Raw genomic sequence first — 18990 nt, 5'->3', positions numbered from 1 at the left:
AGGGGAGAGGGGAGGCAGGGGAGGGAGGACGGGGTGGGGGGGAGCCAGCCCTGAAGCCAGCCCGCATGGCACAGTAATGCCCAGGTCTGGGCCGCAAGGCCGTGGCACAGAGCTCAGAGGTGGGTCTCCCGAGGGAAGCTCTGGGGGGAGTCGCTGGCGCCTCTGTTCTGAGCCGGGCCTTCCCGGCAGCCCAGGTCGCTCGAGGCCTCCCTGCCAGACACTTGGTCACACATGGCCTCCCTGAGCCCCTTACCTCTCCTTGCGGTGTGTTTTACCTAAAACCACCCCATTAAAACACAAACAGCAAGGAGAAATTAAGTCATTTTAACCTAAACAATAAAGCAAATTCATCCTTGTATTTTCTGAGTTTCATTCTGATGTTTAATAGAACAATTCAGATTTTTAAAAGAAATCTATAGTTTCTTTTACATAAAAAACCTTAAATCCTACTAATTTACAGCCGCGTATTTTTTTTAAGAAATGTAGTTTTACTCACTGATACTCTTACTAAAGACGATGAATAGTTACCAAGTATTTGGCAATGTGTAAGATTTCTCAAAATCTGTGATTTTTTTTGTACTTGAAATGACTGAAATCTATAACTTTCTTTCATTTGATGCATATTTAATTTACTTTCTTCATATTAAATGTCATTTCTGTTTAAAAGGAACTCACCCCTACTGCCTTGTACCTATTTTCTCTCCAAGGGATGAGTTTTTAGTCTGCAGATGAACAGCACATAAAAGTGTCCTTGGCATGATTCCAGGAGTAGAAATACAAAAAAATACCACGTAAAGAGGTAACCAAGAATTCACTGTAATGTGTTCCACGGAGATCTAAAAACCCATCTATGAAGCAACACAGACAGGAAGTATTCTTAATTTTAAGTTACAGGAGCTAACTTAATGATTAGAGTTAAAGGATTTATGAGCCTCTACTGGGTGGATGCACACTGGGGTGTATGTCCATGGTTACACGTGGCGTTGTAAAAATACAATGTCTCCATTCTGAGGTAACTAGAATAATGCTTAATTTTATTTTATTTATCGCCTTACTTGATAAGGGGACATACAAATATTTTAGGAACCATGGAATCAATTCCAGAAGAAAGTATCCAACAGTGAACATCTTCAACTAAAATTGCCTCTGGATGTAATGGTACACGTAAGTATTAAAATTGAAACACTGTATGGGGTCAGAAAGAGAGAGCTGTTTGCTGTATGTCTCCAAATTGCACTTCATGGAGATTCCATAGTTAGTTTTCTCCAGGATGATGAATAAATTAGATTAAGCACTGGGTTAAAAGAATGTCTGCAGCCATCTAAGAGAAAGGAAACTCAGAGCCTTCGCTTTCAAAACCAACACTCTAGAACTGGAGACACTGAACACAAAACAGCCCATTTATATTTTCAAACCTATTTTTTCTAACCCATAGATCTCAAAATCAAAGGAAGTTTATTTATTATGGGACAGAGTTTCACACTGATAGCTTTCCTACAATTAGTCAATAGTTTTACAACTATCTTTCCTGAGCTTTTGGCCCAGATCATGTCTATGCTTTTCAAAGAACAAAATATACTATCTACCCACCCCCCCCCTTTCCTCTAGCTACAGACCACCCAAGTATTTCGCTTTGTGGGAAAGTGTTTAGGCATAAAAATCCTAATGAAAAAAAAAAAAACACATCTCTCTCCCTCTGTTTTTTTTTTCTTTTGTGGAATCCTTAAAAGTTGTTGTAAGACCTAAAAAGAAAGTACTTGGTAAAGTTTAAGAAGTCCCTCGTCCACAAATGTCCATCCTCAGAGAAGTCAAAACTCTATTACCTAGAAGGGATTTGCTCTGTTAAAAAAACAACCCATTGTACACTTATCTAAGCTCAACCAACCCATTAATGTCCAAATAATAACCATGGGGCTATCTATAACCTAGAAATCCCAGCTTAAAATAACTAGGTCAGGCTCTAACCGGACACGGGAAATTCTTAAGACTGAAACTTTCTTCCTTTAAATCCTTTTTGCTTTCTTGTCCTGAAAGTTATATAGATATAAATAACCCCTTTTCCGATGCTTCTTATTAACAGGTTTTTAATAAACTGGGTTAACGAAGTAAGTGAAGGGAAACTATTAAATCTTCATTGTGAATTTTCTACTTATTGTCATACTCAGTTTTTTTGGAGTTGGTTTAGTTCAATTTACAAGAGATTGAGAGGATAATTCTTTTTTGCATTTAATTTTGAAGGAATAAAAGATAAAAAGGAAATAAGGTATATGAATATTAAAATTACATAGTATTACAGAAATGCAATAGCTCTTTCATATGTACTTTGACTCAGGTTTTAAATGATAAAAAATAGTATTCACCCTATAGTTTTAGAGATAAGAAAACAAATCTTATTTTTTTCTTAGTCTCTTATTTCTTAACAAGAATAGAGGCAGATTCGACATAACTATGAAATGATATTTACTGCAATTGTATTTTTTTAATAAGGAGTATAAATTGTCAAAATTTTAAGAGGAGAACAAGCTTCCTCGCACCCCCCATTTTTCAGCAAGACGTTTTCCCCCACTTAAAAACACTTAGGATTTTTCAGGCTCAAAAGTTTTGGATACCTTGGTTTACTTAAACTGTTTTATATTAAAGGACAGTAGATGAACTCACAAATATCTTTTATTTTTTCAGGTTGCATGCATCATTCCTTTAATTGAACACAGTAAACTGGATCAAATTATTTATGGGGGAGAGGGGAAACTATATAAAATTACAGTAGTTTTTAATTTCTACCAGTGTCTCCATGTGAGTCATTCCAAAATATTTTCTGTTGAACTGAGTGTAGTACCAACAATGAAGCATTTTTAGGTATTGTGTTTTACACCCTCTATCTTTGTCATTATTTAATTAGTAGCCAAGTTTATTGAAGGTTTTGAAGTGATGTCCAGAAACAGATTATTAATTATCTTGAAATTAAATAAACCCAGAAAATGGCACGGATCAATTCTTTGTTTAAATTTTTTTACCCAGTAATTGCATAAGACTTTGAATGTGTAGAGCAAAGCTGTTTTCTCAGTCTCTAAAACTTATTATTCTCATCATGAAGTTTTTATTTGCTATTTTTCCTCAAATTTCACAATTAAAGGTAAATAACAAAGGACTTGTTTTCTTTGAAGTTCTTTGAAAATGCTCCTATTTTTCATAGTATACTACTGTGTGGATAATATTGTGTATTTGATAGCTTTTAAAGAAATTCCACTTATTTGAAGTTTAATTATAAATACTGTGGATTTTAAAGGGGGGGATGGAAACTGTTAAATTCCTCTATAGTATGAACTGCTCATTAATATTAAAAGAACCGCAAGTATTCTGAACTCGCCAGAGTTATATTTTATATCTGTATATTCTCTCCCATGTAATATTGGGATGTGATGTGAACTTTCCTTCCCTGTGTGTAGAGGGCTACTTTGTAGTAACTATAATTTCACTAACAGTGTCCAAAAGATGGCCTGCCCAGCACTGTGGATACCAGCTTCTTAGTCTCTACCTTAGATTTATGGCATGGCCCTCTAGTTAATTAAGAGAGACATAAGCTCAAAAGTACCTTTTATTTGATTCACATACATATCCAAACTTAGAAATGTTTCGCTTAAAAAGAAAGTGAGAAATTTAAGTAAATTCCTGCTGCACAAAATTGCATTGGCTAAAATAAATAAATACATTCTCTTGCAAAAATCCCATGATCAAAGCATCAAATACCAGAGTCCACTGATGGGGTTACCAAATACAGTAAACTCATTAATTACTTAGAAAACGTCTGCTGTTAACATGTAAACAACATTCCCTTCCCCCATGGGCCAGGCTGAGGTACTTAGTTACTACAAGAAACACAAATAAATATAGTCTTTATCTTGCACGTCAGTATTAAAATATACATAGTTTTTGTGAAAAAAGCAATCTGGTTTAATTAGTCTGAACTCTGTATGTGGGCTAGTAATAATAGGAACTGGGTTTAAAAATAAACCTTGTGTTTAAAACTCTTTTTCCTTTAAAAATCTTAATGTGAGTATTCTGTTGTGTCCGTTTTCCATGTTAGCACATTTGGAACAAAAGTCCAAAGTCTGACTTGTTTTTAGGTCTATAATGTTTTAATGTTTAAATCTGTTGTGTGTTTCTCTCCCTTTCCTCTTCCCCTCCCAAATCACCAAATCTGGAAAGCAGGCTGACTGCGTCTGTCCCTGAGCAGAAAGCAGGCTGACTGCATGGGCCCCTGGGCAGAGGACGCGAGGCGGACGCAGGGCCTGGCTGGACAGAGTTGTCATGTGTCTGCCTGTCTACACTTGCTGTGCAGACCATCCGCTCACCTGTACAGCAGGCACAGACAGGCAGTCACACGACAGCCCGGCCTGAGCAACAACCAGCCACTGAGAGGAGGCTGCCCTCCAGCCACCACACCACGCGCTTCGACCCAGGAGAGGGGCTGGGGGCCTGGTGCTTCCAACTGTTGCTGATTCATACTTAATTCACTGTATCATTATTTTATTTTAATTCAGATTATTACACCCCAGCCAAAGTAAAGTGAGTGATGCCTATGAAATATAATAAAACCCACTTCTTAAAATGTTCCTGTGCTTTCTATACTTGTTTTCCTAATAATTGTCAGAAAATCCCTACCCTTGCTGATTATTGTATACCTCTTTGTGGCATTCCATAATCAATATAGAAAAATCAATAATACAAAATACAACTTCAGTCTGATGTTTGACAAGGAATAAATTGTAAACTAAGAACAGTTTTCTCCACTGTGACTTTTTCAGGGGAGAAGGGACATGAAAAGAATAAGTAGAAAATAATATTCCAGATGGACAAATATTTTGAGTTGAGGAACTCTTAAGGGTCTGGTCGAGGTAAAAACACAGTTAAAATGGTTCCCAAATAATTTTCAATAACAGTTTTCTTCCTTTTCATGAGCGGAATGTGGAAATTGAAACTTTAGTATTTTCAAGTGTCATGACATGAATAGATTGGAATCTATGTCAATGTTCAGTTAAGATGAGGTTTGCATTAACAGTTGTCAGAGTGGAATTTATGGAGTCAGTTTTTGTTTACTCCATTCACATCAGCATTCATGCTCATAAGAGGTGCAAGGATTTCCGTGTTTTCAAAAGCATAAGCAAAGTAGCCACCAGCTGAGCATGGCATGTGTGCCTGTTTCTCGAGGAAATACCAGAACTTCAATTTCTACACTGTTAACGGAGGCAAAACAATCAGGGACACTTTTGTATATTGGCTATTTCAACTTCTAAAGGTAAAAAGTAGGAAGATGGGTAAATTTAGAACTTTATCAGCTTTGCTTTGGTTCATAATTTTTTTTAATTTTCAGCACTTAAAATTCTTATTTTTCTTAGCTTTTAGTCAAGCTTTAAAAATGTAATCCATGGCCTCATTAATTTTTCAATTGATAACTCAGTATTTTCATGTATGTGTCTTGAAAAGTATATGTCTTGAAGTGAAAGCAAACTATTTTCTTTTCTGATAATTCACTCTTAAAATGACTTCACCAAGGCGAAGAGTCCAATAAGGTTCCAAATTCCTGACTTTTTTTTAGTATTTAAGCCAAACCTAACAGCAGTATGTTTTCTTGAAGATAAAAACAACAAACACCACCAACAAAAACTGAATGATGGGCAAATTTATGACATGAAAATATGATTAAAGCTAAAGGCCTCACACTTAAATAAATGTGTGGACTAAAAGCTATTTCAGCTTCTGTAAGAGTTATTGTGCTCTGCAGGGAGTTTTTTACCTTCAAGTCCCATGAATAGCAAAGTCTCAAACAACACTTCACAAAGTGCAAAATATAAGCAGGAAGACAACGTACAAATGTCTCATGGAATCTTTACAGTCCTGCCCAATTTTAAATGCCTGATAGGTCCTGCAGCTAGCAAACCCTACCTTCAAGAGCCCAATGTGGACTCCTTCTGCATGGGGGGAAGGGGGCTGGAATAATATGTAAGCATTCCAGCACAGCATTAAGGAGCCTGCTGTTGTACACCCAAATCACAGAGAAAGCTCAGGGGTCAGGAGAGTTACCTCAAAGTGAAGCCCTCCAAGATAAGATTTAAAGTATTCTTTTCATATAAAACATGAGGTTAACATTGTGTAAAAACAATTTTTATTCAGCTCTCAAAAAATCTTGCAAGAATGTTTGACCTGTTAAAACATGTGAAATGTTTCACACGACCAATTCATCGTGTGAACCACATTTAAAATTGTGTTCTTGGGGAAAGGCACTATAAAGGGAAACTTGAATGGGACCAACAGTGCTACTGGAGAATGGGTTTGGATCTAAAAGTATTTTTAGTAACTTTAAACAGCACTGCCCATCACAGTGTAGTAAAGATCACTTTTTTCAAGATTGTACATTTTTGGATAAGGCCAGAACGTGGAAATGCTTGCCTACACTCAACATCATATAACGGAAGATCCTTTGTGTGTGCACAGATGCACACGCAACTGTAAAATGAAGTCTCAGTGATACAGACGGACTTACATCCGGCCTTTACCTTTCCTTTTGGCAGCCCAACGTTTCCTCAAGGAGGGTCTGGGCTGGCTAGCTCCGTCAGAAACGGGCTCAGTCTTGAAAGCATACATAAAAATGAAAAGGGCACTCACTGGAGATTTCTGGGAAGCCAAAGACTCATAACTTTGCCTATCAAGGGAGAGAGCTGTCATTTTGTTTCCTATTACCAAAGATACATTTGTCATCAGTTACAATTACACAATAAAACAGTACTAAATAAATATCCCTATAAGGAAATTATATAATCTCCTTATCAAGCTATCCAAACATTTCGACTTACAAAAATGAGGCCTGTAATTTTTTTCCGGAGTCCAAGGAATGCTCTTATTTTGATTCAGATTTTGGATGTTCTTCAACAGTGTAAGGTTAGTGTATTTCCTTTGGAACTGTTTCTGTTACATTATTCTACCTTCCTAAGAATATGCCATTATGATTTTAATCTGAATACTGGGCTACATAAATAGAACACTGACAAACTATTTTTTTTGGGGGGGAGCGTATAACCAGGCTTCAGATATTTTAACTATTAAAATGTGCATATTTATACATTTTTAATCATTGATATTAAAAAAAAGCCTCTTTCTCCTTCCATCAGAATGACCTAGTCATGTAAAATTTACACTTAGGAAATATTTTAAAGAAAGGTCAGCACCTTCCCAAATTGTGACATTAATATATTAATGTAAAATTATTGGGACTGAAAATCCCTTTGCAATTACAGTTTCTATTTTATGCTCAATAACTTGCTTTGTTCTAAACTACCAATAATTGTAAGATACATACTTTTGTGTGAAAATAACCATTGAAATTTTTATTTATTTATTTTTTAGCTTAAATAATCTTCAGTCCAGGAAACTACATTTGGTCAGAGGAGGGGAAAAAGTCATTCATCCTCAGTGATGAGAGTTAGTGGCTGTAGAACAATCCACCGGTGGTGGCCATCTCACCCTGTAACTCGAGTACTTGATAGGCTGTGACATGGTGAATCGGTGCATGGTCTCCTGACATTCCTCCTGACTAGGTCGATCAGACCTTTACTGGGCGGCATTTAACGAGTGCTCCTCTCACTGGGAGAAGAACGTACACTGCCTCACAGCTCATGCCTCTGTAAAAACCTCAATCTCATCACCTGACTCCCCAGTTTAGGAACTTTAAGAAGGCTTTACCCCTCTTGACAGTCAAATCCCTCCAACCTTAGCATCCTTTCTCTCTGCTCTAGTCCCCCTGGGCTTAATCCCGTTCCTTAAACTCACCAGACAAGCATATTAATGCAAACAAGCACACTGGGTCTGACAAGCACATTCACACAAACCTTCTCCGACCCTCCACACCCACCCACCCAGGCAAGCTGCATGTCCAGCACACTGCTGGCTTTGCTTCCTTGTTGCCTCTGACAGGTTTTGCTCCTGATTTGTGTGCTTTGCATTTCTTCTGCTGGGAATATCCTCCATGTGGATTGTCTGCGAACCATTCTATCTTTGGTGCCTAAGATAGTGCCAGCAATCTAACAGGAGCTCGGAAAACGCTCGTTAGAAAATGTTCTGCTGATTAAGAATATAGCACTAACACTTAGCGACTGGCTAAGTCCTTTATTTTCCTTCAATCTCAAAACTGGAGAATGTAAACCGAGTGTTGGTGGGTTCCTGCTTGGAAACTAGGAATCGTCAGTGAACGTTAACCTTTACAATGGTGCTCATCCTAGGGAACAAGGTGAGCAGGTTGGCCTTGCAGGTTTAAGCAGGTTAGGCGATTTACAGGAAAAGGCTCTTTTACACCCAGCGCTAACTTGAGAGCTTATTACATGAAAACAACTTGCTGTTTGAGTTGGTTGAACATATTCACTAGTTTGGGTGAACCTGCAGGAAAAGCTAGACCAGATGTTAACAGATGAGCATATTTTTAGTATATAAAACTAGATTATATGTGCATATGTATATGTAAATATGTACATAAAACATATGTGCATACATATGTTTACAGATATACATACATGTATATAGATATGTATAGGCATATAATCTTACACCTACATGTAAAATTAGAACGAGAAGAACTCTGGCTTTGAGATGTTCTGCTCTCAGCACTGAGCGAGGCCCAAGGACAGAGCTGATACAGTCCACGCTGGGCCAAAAAGGGCCAGAGCTGTCAGATACATCATGTCACAAGTGCGCACACATCAACTGAACACTGCTAGGTGGCGTGCCACACAATGTCCTAACTGAGCCTGTGCGAGTTGATCTATTTCTTCTCTAAATCTTCAGGAAAGGCCAGGAATGCAAATCAGGCTCGCTGTGATTTTGGCTGAGATCACAACCGCGAAGAGCCGTCATCTCAGATCTCCAGGCCGCGTGTCCGCGCCACGTCCCGCCCCTCGCCCCCCAGGCTGGAAATGAGCACGCTGGCCGTGGGGCCGGAGGGGGGTGAACCAGAAGCTGCCGCGCAGCCCTGCCAGCGTGAGCGTGAGCGTGCGCGTGCACGAGGGGGAGTCTGGGGCCGGAGGCCACCTGTTAGCTTGAGTGCACAGGGCCTTAGGCAAACGCTTCCGGTGACCACTGCGAACTGCCTGACTCTGCGGCAGACAGAGGATGGCACGTCTCCCTTCACACTGCAGACAGCACCTACTCAGGAGTGAAGCGGGAGAAAATGACACAGCCCAGCAGGCAGCTTGACCGTGTCTGCCACACTCACTGTACTATAAAGGGCGCCTGTGCGATCTCTGTTAGCCATTTTTGGCTCTGGGATCAACCCCAGGACACTGCACTGTGAGCCAAGTGCTCTCCCGCTGAGCTGCATGCTCAGCCTGAGGTCTTAGCATAGCTTGGGACATAGGTGGCAGAGAATTGTGAACGGCATTCAAATAATACATTGTACCCATTCCCAAACTCCAGTCTATACATGCTTCATGCTTAGATGGTGGAAACATTAGAAACATGTTGAGGGTCTTATGCTAACTCATAGCTGCAAACCGTTATGCAGAGTTGTCTGACAGCATGTTGCCTATGACAGCCTGGGCAGATACCTCTAATTCTTGGTTAACACAGGGGCCGAGCAGGGTGATACAGGCCTAAAACCCAGAGGAAGGAAGATCGTAGGTCAAGGCCGGATGGGCAAAAGCATGAGACTATCTGAAAAGCAAGCTAAAAGCAAAAGGAGCGGCAGCGTGTTGCTTAAGAGGCAGATCATCTGCCGAGCAAGCACAGGCCTTGAGCTCAGTCTCCAATACCGAAATAAATAAATAAGAACCCACGGGTGGGTTTGTCTTGCTGAAGAAGCAGGTCTGAGCCCCTCACGGTATCTAACATGCGCAGCTCTTTAAGAAGCCCCGCCTCCCACATATTCTATTTCCCAACATGAAATGGTAAACGTCCGGAAGGCGCTGGGTCAGAGAACGACACCGCAGGAAGACACTGGGGCGTTGTTTTCAAGGACAGAGACCAAGAGCGTGGAGTGATGCATGCGGGCCCCTGGGGGGACCGTTCCAGGGAGGCGCTGGGTCGCAGGAGAGCGAGGGGCCTGCACGCCGCACCCGCGCCACTGCACCCCTCTGCCCACGGCGCCAGCCATCGCGCCTGCAGGTTTTCCTTTTACCACAGATGTCATCCTGGAAGCCATGTGGGGCTGGTGTTTCATGGACAGGCGTTTTTGTTTTATCACTGCCATCTTTCACTCAAGTGAACAGTCACTTCTGAAAGGTCTCCCCGTCTCTAGTGCCCTCCTTTCCATCCGTCCTCCAGAGGAGAGGACACGGCCAGAGCAACGTGCTCCCTGTGCAATCCCCTCCGGGGCTCCTGGCTCCTGTGCAATGGCTCACCATCTTCAGCGGGCCCCGCGCGGGGAAGTACACTCACCCCGTTTGGGAAAGCCGTGTCCAACAGAGGGCCGCGTCTGTGTGCTCTGCCACTGTTGGGGGGCAGCCCTTGTTGGTCCCTGCTTTCTAACAGAGGGCCGCGTCTGTGTGCTCTGCCACTGTCGGGGGCAGCCCTTGCTGGTCCCTGCTTTCTAACAGAGGGCCGTGTCCGTGTGCTCTGCCACTGTCGGGGGGGGCAGCCCTTGCTGGTCCCTCGTTCTGCTTCGGTGTGGCAGTGTGCTGGGCTCCCACAGCTGGGCACGCCACAGCTCCACCTCATCTTTACCTTGAGGAGAGCTGTGTCTTCCTCTATGGGTCACATGGAGTCCCATCAAGACAATAGGCACATTTGCCGATCCAACGAGAATGAAAAGCTGAAGGCTTGGAGGCTCCCCAGCAACGCCGCCCCTGGCGCATCACTCCCCAGAGCACGGAGTCCCGCTCTTCAGCAGACGCTCCACACTGCCTCTCTTTACACCCAGGCCTACTTCCCACCAACCTTCTCGGGGCACCCAGTTTGTTCTTTTCCTCAACAGCTATTCATACAGCAAATGCCAAGCACCTTCCGTTCACCAGCCGCCAGGTGTGGGTGCAGCAGACCTTTTCTGTTACCAGGCTTCTACAAGGTACATCTCTTCTTCTCAGCCTCAATGGAGAAACTCACAACCAAAGAACTAGGGCTAGGGCTGGGCTTCAGCCCCATCGCAGAGAGCCCAGGTTTGACCCCCGGGCTTGGGAAAAAAAATTGTCTCCTATTTTCAGGGAGTTTTTTACATTTGTGCCAATCACTGATACAAAAATGAGCGCTTGTCCAGATGATTACATAAGAAATATCAGTTAAGTCAACCCAGCCAACACCGAGGCCACCATCACCAGCCTAAGTCTCTGAAAGTGGAAATTAGCACATGCTCAACAATATATTCCCTCACACGTCATCCAAGGCGACTCCAACAATTAAATGGGAACCATAGCTTATTTTCACAAAAGAAGTCCAAAATGTCCAGTTTTCAAGGCTGTACACAGAATCATCTTTAATCTGATCTACCTGAACTGTGACTCAAGGCCCTCATGAAATTTAAGCATCATTTAAAAGTGGATGCTCTCAGGTGACTGGAGTGGAAATTCATGAAGCCAGTCATCAGTCCGAGCTCCACTCTTCTGAGACTTTCTGCTCGAATTCCTCACTTCCTTTTTCCCTCCAGCCTCAATCCACAACGTCCCTCATAACTACCTGTTACATGCTGCACCCACAGCGAGCAGCAACCCGCACCGCGCCCTCTCTTTGCCAGGCCAGCAGGCTCGGGCAGTCTACAGCTACAGCTCTGGCAAGAGAGGAAGGGAGGGCTGGGAAGGTGGCTCAGTGGTAGAGCGCTTGCCTTGCATGCTCGAGGCCCTGGGTTCGATTCCTCAGCACCACATAAGCAAAAAGAAAAAAGCCGGAAGTGGTGCTGTGGCTCAAGTGGTAGAGCGCTAGCCTTGAGCTGAAGAGCTGAGGGACAGCGCCCAGGCCCAGAGTTCAGGCCCCACGACCGGACCCCCCCCCCCAAAAAAAAGAGGGGAAGAGAAGCAGAGTGGAAAATGACGCGGACAGCCGAGGAGCCAGGAGGCGGAAGAGATGCTTCTTTAGTAAGAGACAGAGCTCCTGTAGAAATGGCTTTCCAAGCTGTCGGGAGTGTTTTGAAAGGAGTTGGTGGTGGTAATGGTGGTATAGTGTTTACTTTTGTTTTCTCATTTGCAAAAAGCAAGATGAATCACACCTCTCCTAGGGTAGCAGTATGATTTAAAGAGCTCAGCAAAGGTCATCTGTTTGCTGACCTTTCCATGGAAGAAGTACCTCCCAGCCCAAGCTTCCCACACCAGGACAGGGTGCGTAAGCAGTCAGCACAGGAGAGAATTCACTGCCAACCCCAGACTCACAGGACCAACCTCAATGTTGATCAAGGTCAGTTACAAAAAAAAAAAGTGAAAATAAGCTCTTAAATAGTACATATGTTTTGACATTTCCAGAGAATTTGAATTCCTTTACTGAAGTTAAAGTTAATCATCAAATTGTCTACATAAAAAAGCATGTGGAAAATGGAAAGCATTGTAAGACACGAATGATCTCTTGCAAGAACTGAAAAATGCAACTTGCGGTACTTCCAAAAACATATTACAGTAAGATAGAAAGGATTTTTAACTCTGATTTGCATGCCCTTTATAGCCAAATAAAATTGTGATAATTACACCCCTCTATAGTTTTGCCATCATAGAGTATTTTATATAATGTTTTCATGCTGAATTATAAGCAGCATTTTATGTTGAATTAAAAACAGGTCAGACCTGAGCTGTTAAAATTTCTAAAACATACTCACCCTCCATCTATGCCAACTAAAATCTAGCTCTACATAACTTATAGCCTCTAAATGGTTCTGTAAGACTAATATAACTTTTTGGTGCACTTTTATATAAATGAATAATAAGTCACAGGACCAAAATGATTCCCATCTAATATAAAGCAGAGTACCATAATGATCATAATTTCTGCTTCTACAGAGATGTCAAATTCTCAAAAAAAGAGAAACCTTGTATCAACAATGACCAGGGGCCACTTGAAGGAGGACCTTCCACGTCTTCCGTGTCCGGCAGACGCCACAGCAACAGTGTCCACGGGCCTCACTAACTGCACTGGTGTTAGCAATTTCTCTCTCAAGATGTCCTATTACCTTAGGCTTTTTAAACACACTACTTAATAAAAATTGCACTCACAGCACCTGCGACCGCATATTATCATAAAGGATAAAAGTTTCCAATGACTGATCTCTAACTCAATTTCTTCAGAGAAGCAAGATACAATTACACCAGAGAAGCAAGCAGGAAAAGGAATGTGAGGGCATATTGTCAAATTAAATATCTATTAAATAAATGTTCAAAGCTACCTCCCACTAATAGACAGCGGACGCCTGCATTGTGAAAACTGTTTACCACAACAAGATCCGGTTCATGCAAGTTTAGAAACACATTACAAGAAAACTGCATTACTCGGGGTCTTACCTCGTCATCTTTATACCAGGACAAGCTTTCTGCAGTGAGGACAAACCAGTATCCCTTGGAGCCCCCTTTCATGATGCCAATGTTGCTGATGGTCAGCCAGCCCTTACGAATGACCTGCAAGAGAGCAGACACCAGCAGAAGAGTTTAACACAAGCCAATGGAGACTGCATCCTTGGACTCCTGAAGTCAAAACAAGTTATAAATTGCAATAAGAACAGCCTGTTCTCCTAAAACTCAACTTCTATTGAGCTATTCAAGAGGACATCGCTGCTAAAACTGAAGATGACCAGGAAGAGGTCTTTTCCATTGGTGAATAAACTCTTTGCCTGGTGGGAGCAGAGTGACTGAAACAGACAGGAATGAAATGGGGCAGCCGAGCAGACTGGTGCCAGGCCTATTTATGGCACGGCTGCCACAATTAAAACGCATTTCGTTGATTGGATGAACAACAGACACTCCATGCCCACTGCCTCTTCTCTCCTTCCAGCCTGCTGGTCCACTTGTCTGCCTGCTTTGAAGCTCATTAGGATCTACAGCAGAGAATGGCCAGAAAAGGGAGAAAAGCAGAAACTCAAACCAACCAATGAGCTCCTTGTTACCAGCCAGGAAGATCCTGATAGAGGAGAAAAGCTGAAATCATGAACTAAAATTAAAAGTTGGAGGATTTTTAATGGCCCTGATTTAGCCAGCTACTTCTGTTGAGTGCCACACACAAAACATGCAGCATCTTCATAAAAATCTTTACATAGTATTCAAATTTTAAAACACATCTTGGTGCCAGTGTAATCCTAACTATTCAGGAAGCTGAGATCTGAGGATCACGGTTCAAAGTCAGCTTAGGCTGAAAGTCACTGTGAGACTCTTATCTCCAATTAACCACCAGAAAACTAGAAGCGGTTGCTCAAAGTAGTAGACTGCTAGCCTTGAGCAAAATTTGAGCTCAGGGACAGCACCCATGCCCTGCATTCAAGCCCCATGATCAACAATAAATAAATATATACATACATAAAAACATAAATAAATACATAAATAAGCAACACAACTTAGGTTTCAGGTTTGATGGAAATTATTTATAAGTAGCATTTAACAGAAAATCATTTGTTCCCTCACAGTGGTTGTAAAAGGAAACTCTTCCACATGATGTAACAGTTTACTCTATCCTCTGTGCCAGCTAGCTTTGCTGTCATCGAACCAGAAATACAATTGTATCTGCGATTGGCTGATGGTATTCCAAAGGTAAAACTCTGCCCTCTACCAGAATTATCATAAAATAGCAAAAAAAAACAAACCCACATTGAATGACTAGGTATCAGTTCCTAAAATTGATGAAAATGCTGTAACAATCAGATGTTGGTTTTCTAGTTAAAGGAGAAAGGCCTGGTTGAGGAGAAAATGATCCACTGAGGAAGGTTCTCCTGGGTCCTCCTCCAAGTGTCTCTGCACACTTGTGGACCTGGCTGACCTCCGTCCCTGACTCAGTCACTCTTTGGAGCTCCAGTGCAAGTACAGACACCCACGGGCTATTCCTCGTAGGTCCAGATTATGGAATTTATCTCCACTGATCAAAATTCCCCCTTCTCACTCTTTACAGAAGAATGCAAACACTAACTCTCAAAGTACGCTTTCCACCAACTACATTATAGTCATTGCGTTGCTTTCTACCACTCTGAACAAATCACATGACATTTATGAAAACCCCAGGGGTCTACATTTTTAACATATTCCCGAGGGAATTCTTTTTGGGGGAGGAGGTAGGGTGGGGTCAATTGTGGTGCTTGAACTCTGGGCCTGGGCACTGTCCCTCAGCTCTTCAGCTCAAGGTGAGCACTCTACCACTTGAACCACAGCACCACTTTTGGTTTTCTGGTGGTTTATTGGAGATAAGAGTATCACGGACTTTCCTGCCCGGGCTGGCTTTGAACCAGAGACCCTCAGATCCCAGCCTCCTGAGCAGCTAGGATGACAGGTGTGTGCCACCAGCGTGGAATTCTTATTCATACTGAAATGTGAAGACTCCTGCATGTACACATACAATACCTAAAACCCAACTTCATTGTCCGTAGAGCAACTGATCACAGCACTTGTTCTGGTAAGAGAGCTGGCTAAATTATTTCTCACCGAGGTTGTTTTACACTACCCTACATAATCATATTTTCAATCGAAATTCTACTAATTCTTTCATTTTATTGGCTAGCTTTAGACTTTGAAAAACCCTTCCAGGTGCTCTGAAAGTTTCAATAAGCAAATGATCATTTCACCTATGGACACAACAGGTTGTACCATTAAGAGGAACCATGAATTTTAGTTCAATGAAAATATTTTCAAAGCCTGTCATCATCTGGGTTTTTAAGCCCGCAGATGCCATCACCCACACCTTACGAGTATGAGAGTTGTGAGGGAAGCAGGCCCAGGAAGGCACAGTGTCGCGTCTCAAGGACAGAACTCTTACGCAATCCTCGGTGGGAGTGCCACGTCGGAAGAAGGGGCATCTGACTGGCTCTGGGCTCCCGGAGCGTGGGAAGGTGGCCACAGGCCCATCCACAGACAAGGACAAATAAGAACAAGTGTGAGAGACCCACCGAGCGCAGCGACATGAGGGAGCAGGGAAGGGCAACATTTCCAGAAAGAAACGCGCTCGCTGCCTGACTCGCGCACCTGTAACCCCTCTGGACATCACCTTTGTAATCACGGTATGTTTTAAAGTTTGGACTGAGAAGGACCTTGGGTGAAAATGGAATGGTTCAGTGACACCCTACATTTCAGAATGATCTCATTACCCTGGAATGACAAAAATACATTAATATTTATTTCAAAAATCTTTGTATGACTGTTATGCTCATAAATTATATGCTGTACATCAAAATATAGATTGGGGAGTATGGTGTAAACAATGAAATATATATTTTCTATTTTTAAAATGATTTGTGGGGCAGGCTGTGGTATCGGCTGAGTGGTGGGGTGCTACTCTGTAACACACAGGTCCCTGCGTTTAATCCCAGCACCACACACCCACGCACCCACCCCACTTCACACCGCACCCCCACACATTGTAAAGGTATACATATATATTATTATATTTATTGTCTTATCACTGACCTCTTGGCGATACACAGAAGGGATGTGGGCATTAATACATAAATGAAACATGAACAAACTGGATCTGTTTTCCTCTTTTATGTGCATGCCATGTATTTGTACATAGGATGTGAACCCCTACGACTGCATTTCAATGGTGCTTTCATGCTCCCTGGGATAAAGAAATCGGGTTTTATAAACCATCATCATTACCTAAGAGAAAAATGACCAGAGCACAAACTAAGGACATCATGTACAAGGGTAAGAAAAATTAGTTTACTGAGCATCTAGAAGATAAAACCAACAGGACTTTGGACTGGATGAGAGAGGCACATGTAAGGGAGACTCTAGAGCTGGTGGAGTAATTACTAACAAGTAATCACGCATGGCTATCTGCACTGCAGTGACCACTCTTAATTACAATGTGAAGTAGTAGAATGAACACAATTTTCAAAACTTAAATTTTGAAAGCATTTTTAATAATCTAACTTTTAAAAATATATAAGGAAATAATCTACATAAACTTGGTTAAATAAAATCTACTTTTGAAAAATAAATTCAGCTTTACTGTTTTTAATTTTAGCGTAGCTACCAAAAGGTTATATACATATAGGTAGTGAATCTTACTTTTACTGGACAATACGCTGTTTAGAATGATTATGAAACTCTTGGATATACTGTGTTTTAGAATCAACCATTACAAATATCAGCAGGAATAAGAAAGACACATTACTGATTAATCTACACAAGGGCTTATGGGATCTGAGGTACTTGTAGGGTGCACAGAAGAGAGGCAACTTCCAAAGCAAAGGGGGAAATTAGGGCTGAGCTTGTAGCTCATGTAAACTATCATCATGTATGCCGATGGCCGCTACAACTCTGAACTTGTAGCTCATGTAAACTATCATCATGTATGCCGATGGCCGCTACAACTCTGAACTTGAAGCTCATGTAAACTGTCATCATGTATGCCGATGGCCGCTACAACTCTGAACTTGTAGCTCATGTAAATTGTCATCATGTATGCTGAAGGCCGCTACAACTCGGAGCAACATAGCAGCGGCGCAAGGTGGAGTCCCTGGAGAATACTAGCATTTACAAGGTGCCCATCAAGACAGAGAAGAGCAGGAAGGCCATGGGAGTTAAAGGCATGGTACACTACAACAAGTAAGTGTCTAAGAGCATCACGTCCATCATAATAAAGGACTTCAAACCCAATGCCTAGGCCAAAGGCTTTAGCTACACTACTTTCAATGTGGTGGTAGGATGAAGAGTCAAGAGTTAACTGGGTTGAAAAGTGAATGGAGAGTAGTAGAAAAGAGAAGCCATGGATGAAGATGGTACTCCCCATGAGAGGGCCCAGGATAAGGAGGAGGAGGAGGAGGTGGAGGTGGTAGCAGAGGAGGAGGAGGTGGGGGAGGTGGAGGTGGAGGTGGAGGCAATGGAGGAGGTGGAGGTGGAGGTGGTAGAGATGGAGGTGATGGAGGTGGAGGTGGAGGTGGAGGTGGAGGTGGTGGAGGTGATAGAGGAGGTGGAGGCGGAGGTGAAGGAGGAGGTGGTGGAGGAGGAGGTGGGGGTGAAGGCGGTGGAGGTGGAGGTGAAGGCGGTGGAGGTGGAGGTGAAGGAGGTGATGGAGGTGGAGGTGGAGGTGATGGAGGTGGTGGTGGTGATGGCGGTGGTGGTGGTGATGGTGGAGGTGGTGGAGGTGGAGGTAGTGGTGGTGGAGGTGGAGGAGGTGGAGGTGGTGGAGGTGGTGGTGATGGTGGAGGTGGTGGTGGTGATGGAGGTGGTGGTGGTGATGGAGGTGGTGGTGATGGTGGAGGTGGAGGTAGTGGTGGTGGAGGTAGAGGAGGTGGAGGTGGTGGTGATGGTGATGGTAGAGGTAGAGGTGGTGGAGGTGGAGGTGGAGGTGGAGGAGGTAGAGGTGGAGGTGGAGGTGATGGAGGTGGAGGTGGTGGTGGAGGTGGAGGTGATGGAGGTGGAGGTGGTGATGATGGTGGAGGTGGAGGTGGAGGTGGTGGAGGTGGTGATGGTGATGGTGGAGGTGGAGGAGGTGGTGGTGGAGGTGGAGGTGGTGGAGGTGATGATGGTGATGGTGGAGGTGGAGGTAGTGGAGGTGGAGGTGGTGGTGATGGTGGAGGTGGTGGAGGTGGAGGTGGAGGTGATGGAGGTGGAGGTGGTGATGATGGTGGTGGTGGAGGTGGAGGTGGTGGAGGTGGTGATGGTGATGGTGGTGGTGGAGGTGGAGGTGGAGGTAGAGGTGGTGGAGGTGGAGGTGGTGGAGATGGATGTGGAGGTGGTGGAGGAGGTGGAGGTGGAGGTGGTGAAGGTGGAGGTGGAGGTGGAGGTGGAGGTGGAGGAGGTGAAGGAGGTGGAGGTGGAGGTGGAGGTAAAGGTGGAGGTGGAGGTGGAGGTGGAGGTGGTGGAGGTGGAGGTGGTGGAGGTGGAGGTGAAGGTGGAGGTG

General features: G+C 43.1%; 1 protein-coding gene across 1 annotated transcript in view; it reads right to left on the bottom strand.

Moving 5' to 3' along the window:
* The window catches only part of Dnm3 (dynamin 3), a 366727-nt gene that overhangs the window by 208766 nt on the left and 138971 nt on the right, over nucleotides 1-18990 (bottom strand). The window contains exon 15 of the mRNA XM_013015559.1: nucleotides 13452-13565. Within this exon, the coding sequence (XP_012871013.1) occupies nucleotides 13452-13565 (114 nt within the window). The remainder of the gene's footprint in view (nucleotides 1-13451; nucleotides 13566-18990) is intronic.

Source organism: Dipodomys ordii, unplaced genomic scaffold, assembly GCF_000151885.1.
Source record: "Dipodomys ordii isolate 6190 unplaced genomic scaffold, Dord_2.0 Scaffold27, whole genome shotgun sequence".
Classification (NCBI taxonomy): domain Eukaryota; kingdom Metazoa; phylum Chordata; class Mammalia; order Rodentia; family Heteromyidae; genus Dipodomys; species Dipodomys ordii.
Note: the sequence above shows the minus strand (reverse complement) of the source record. Positions and strands in the feature narration are given on the sequence as shown.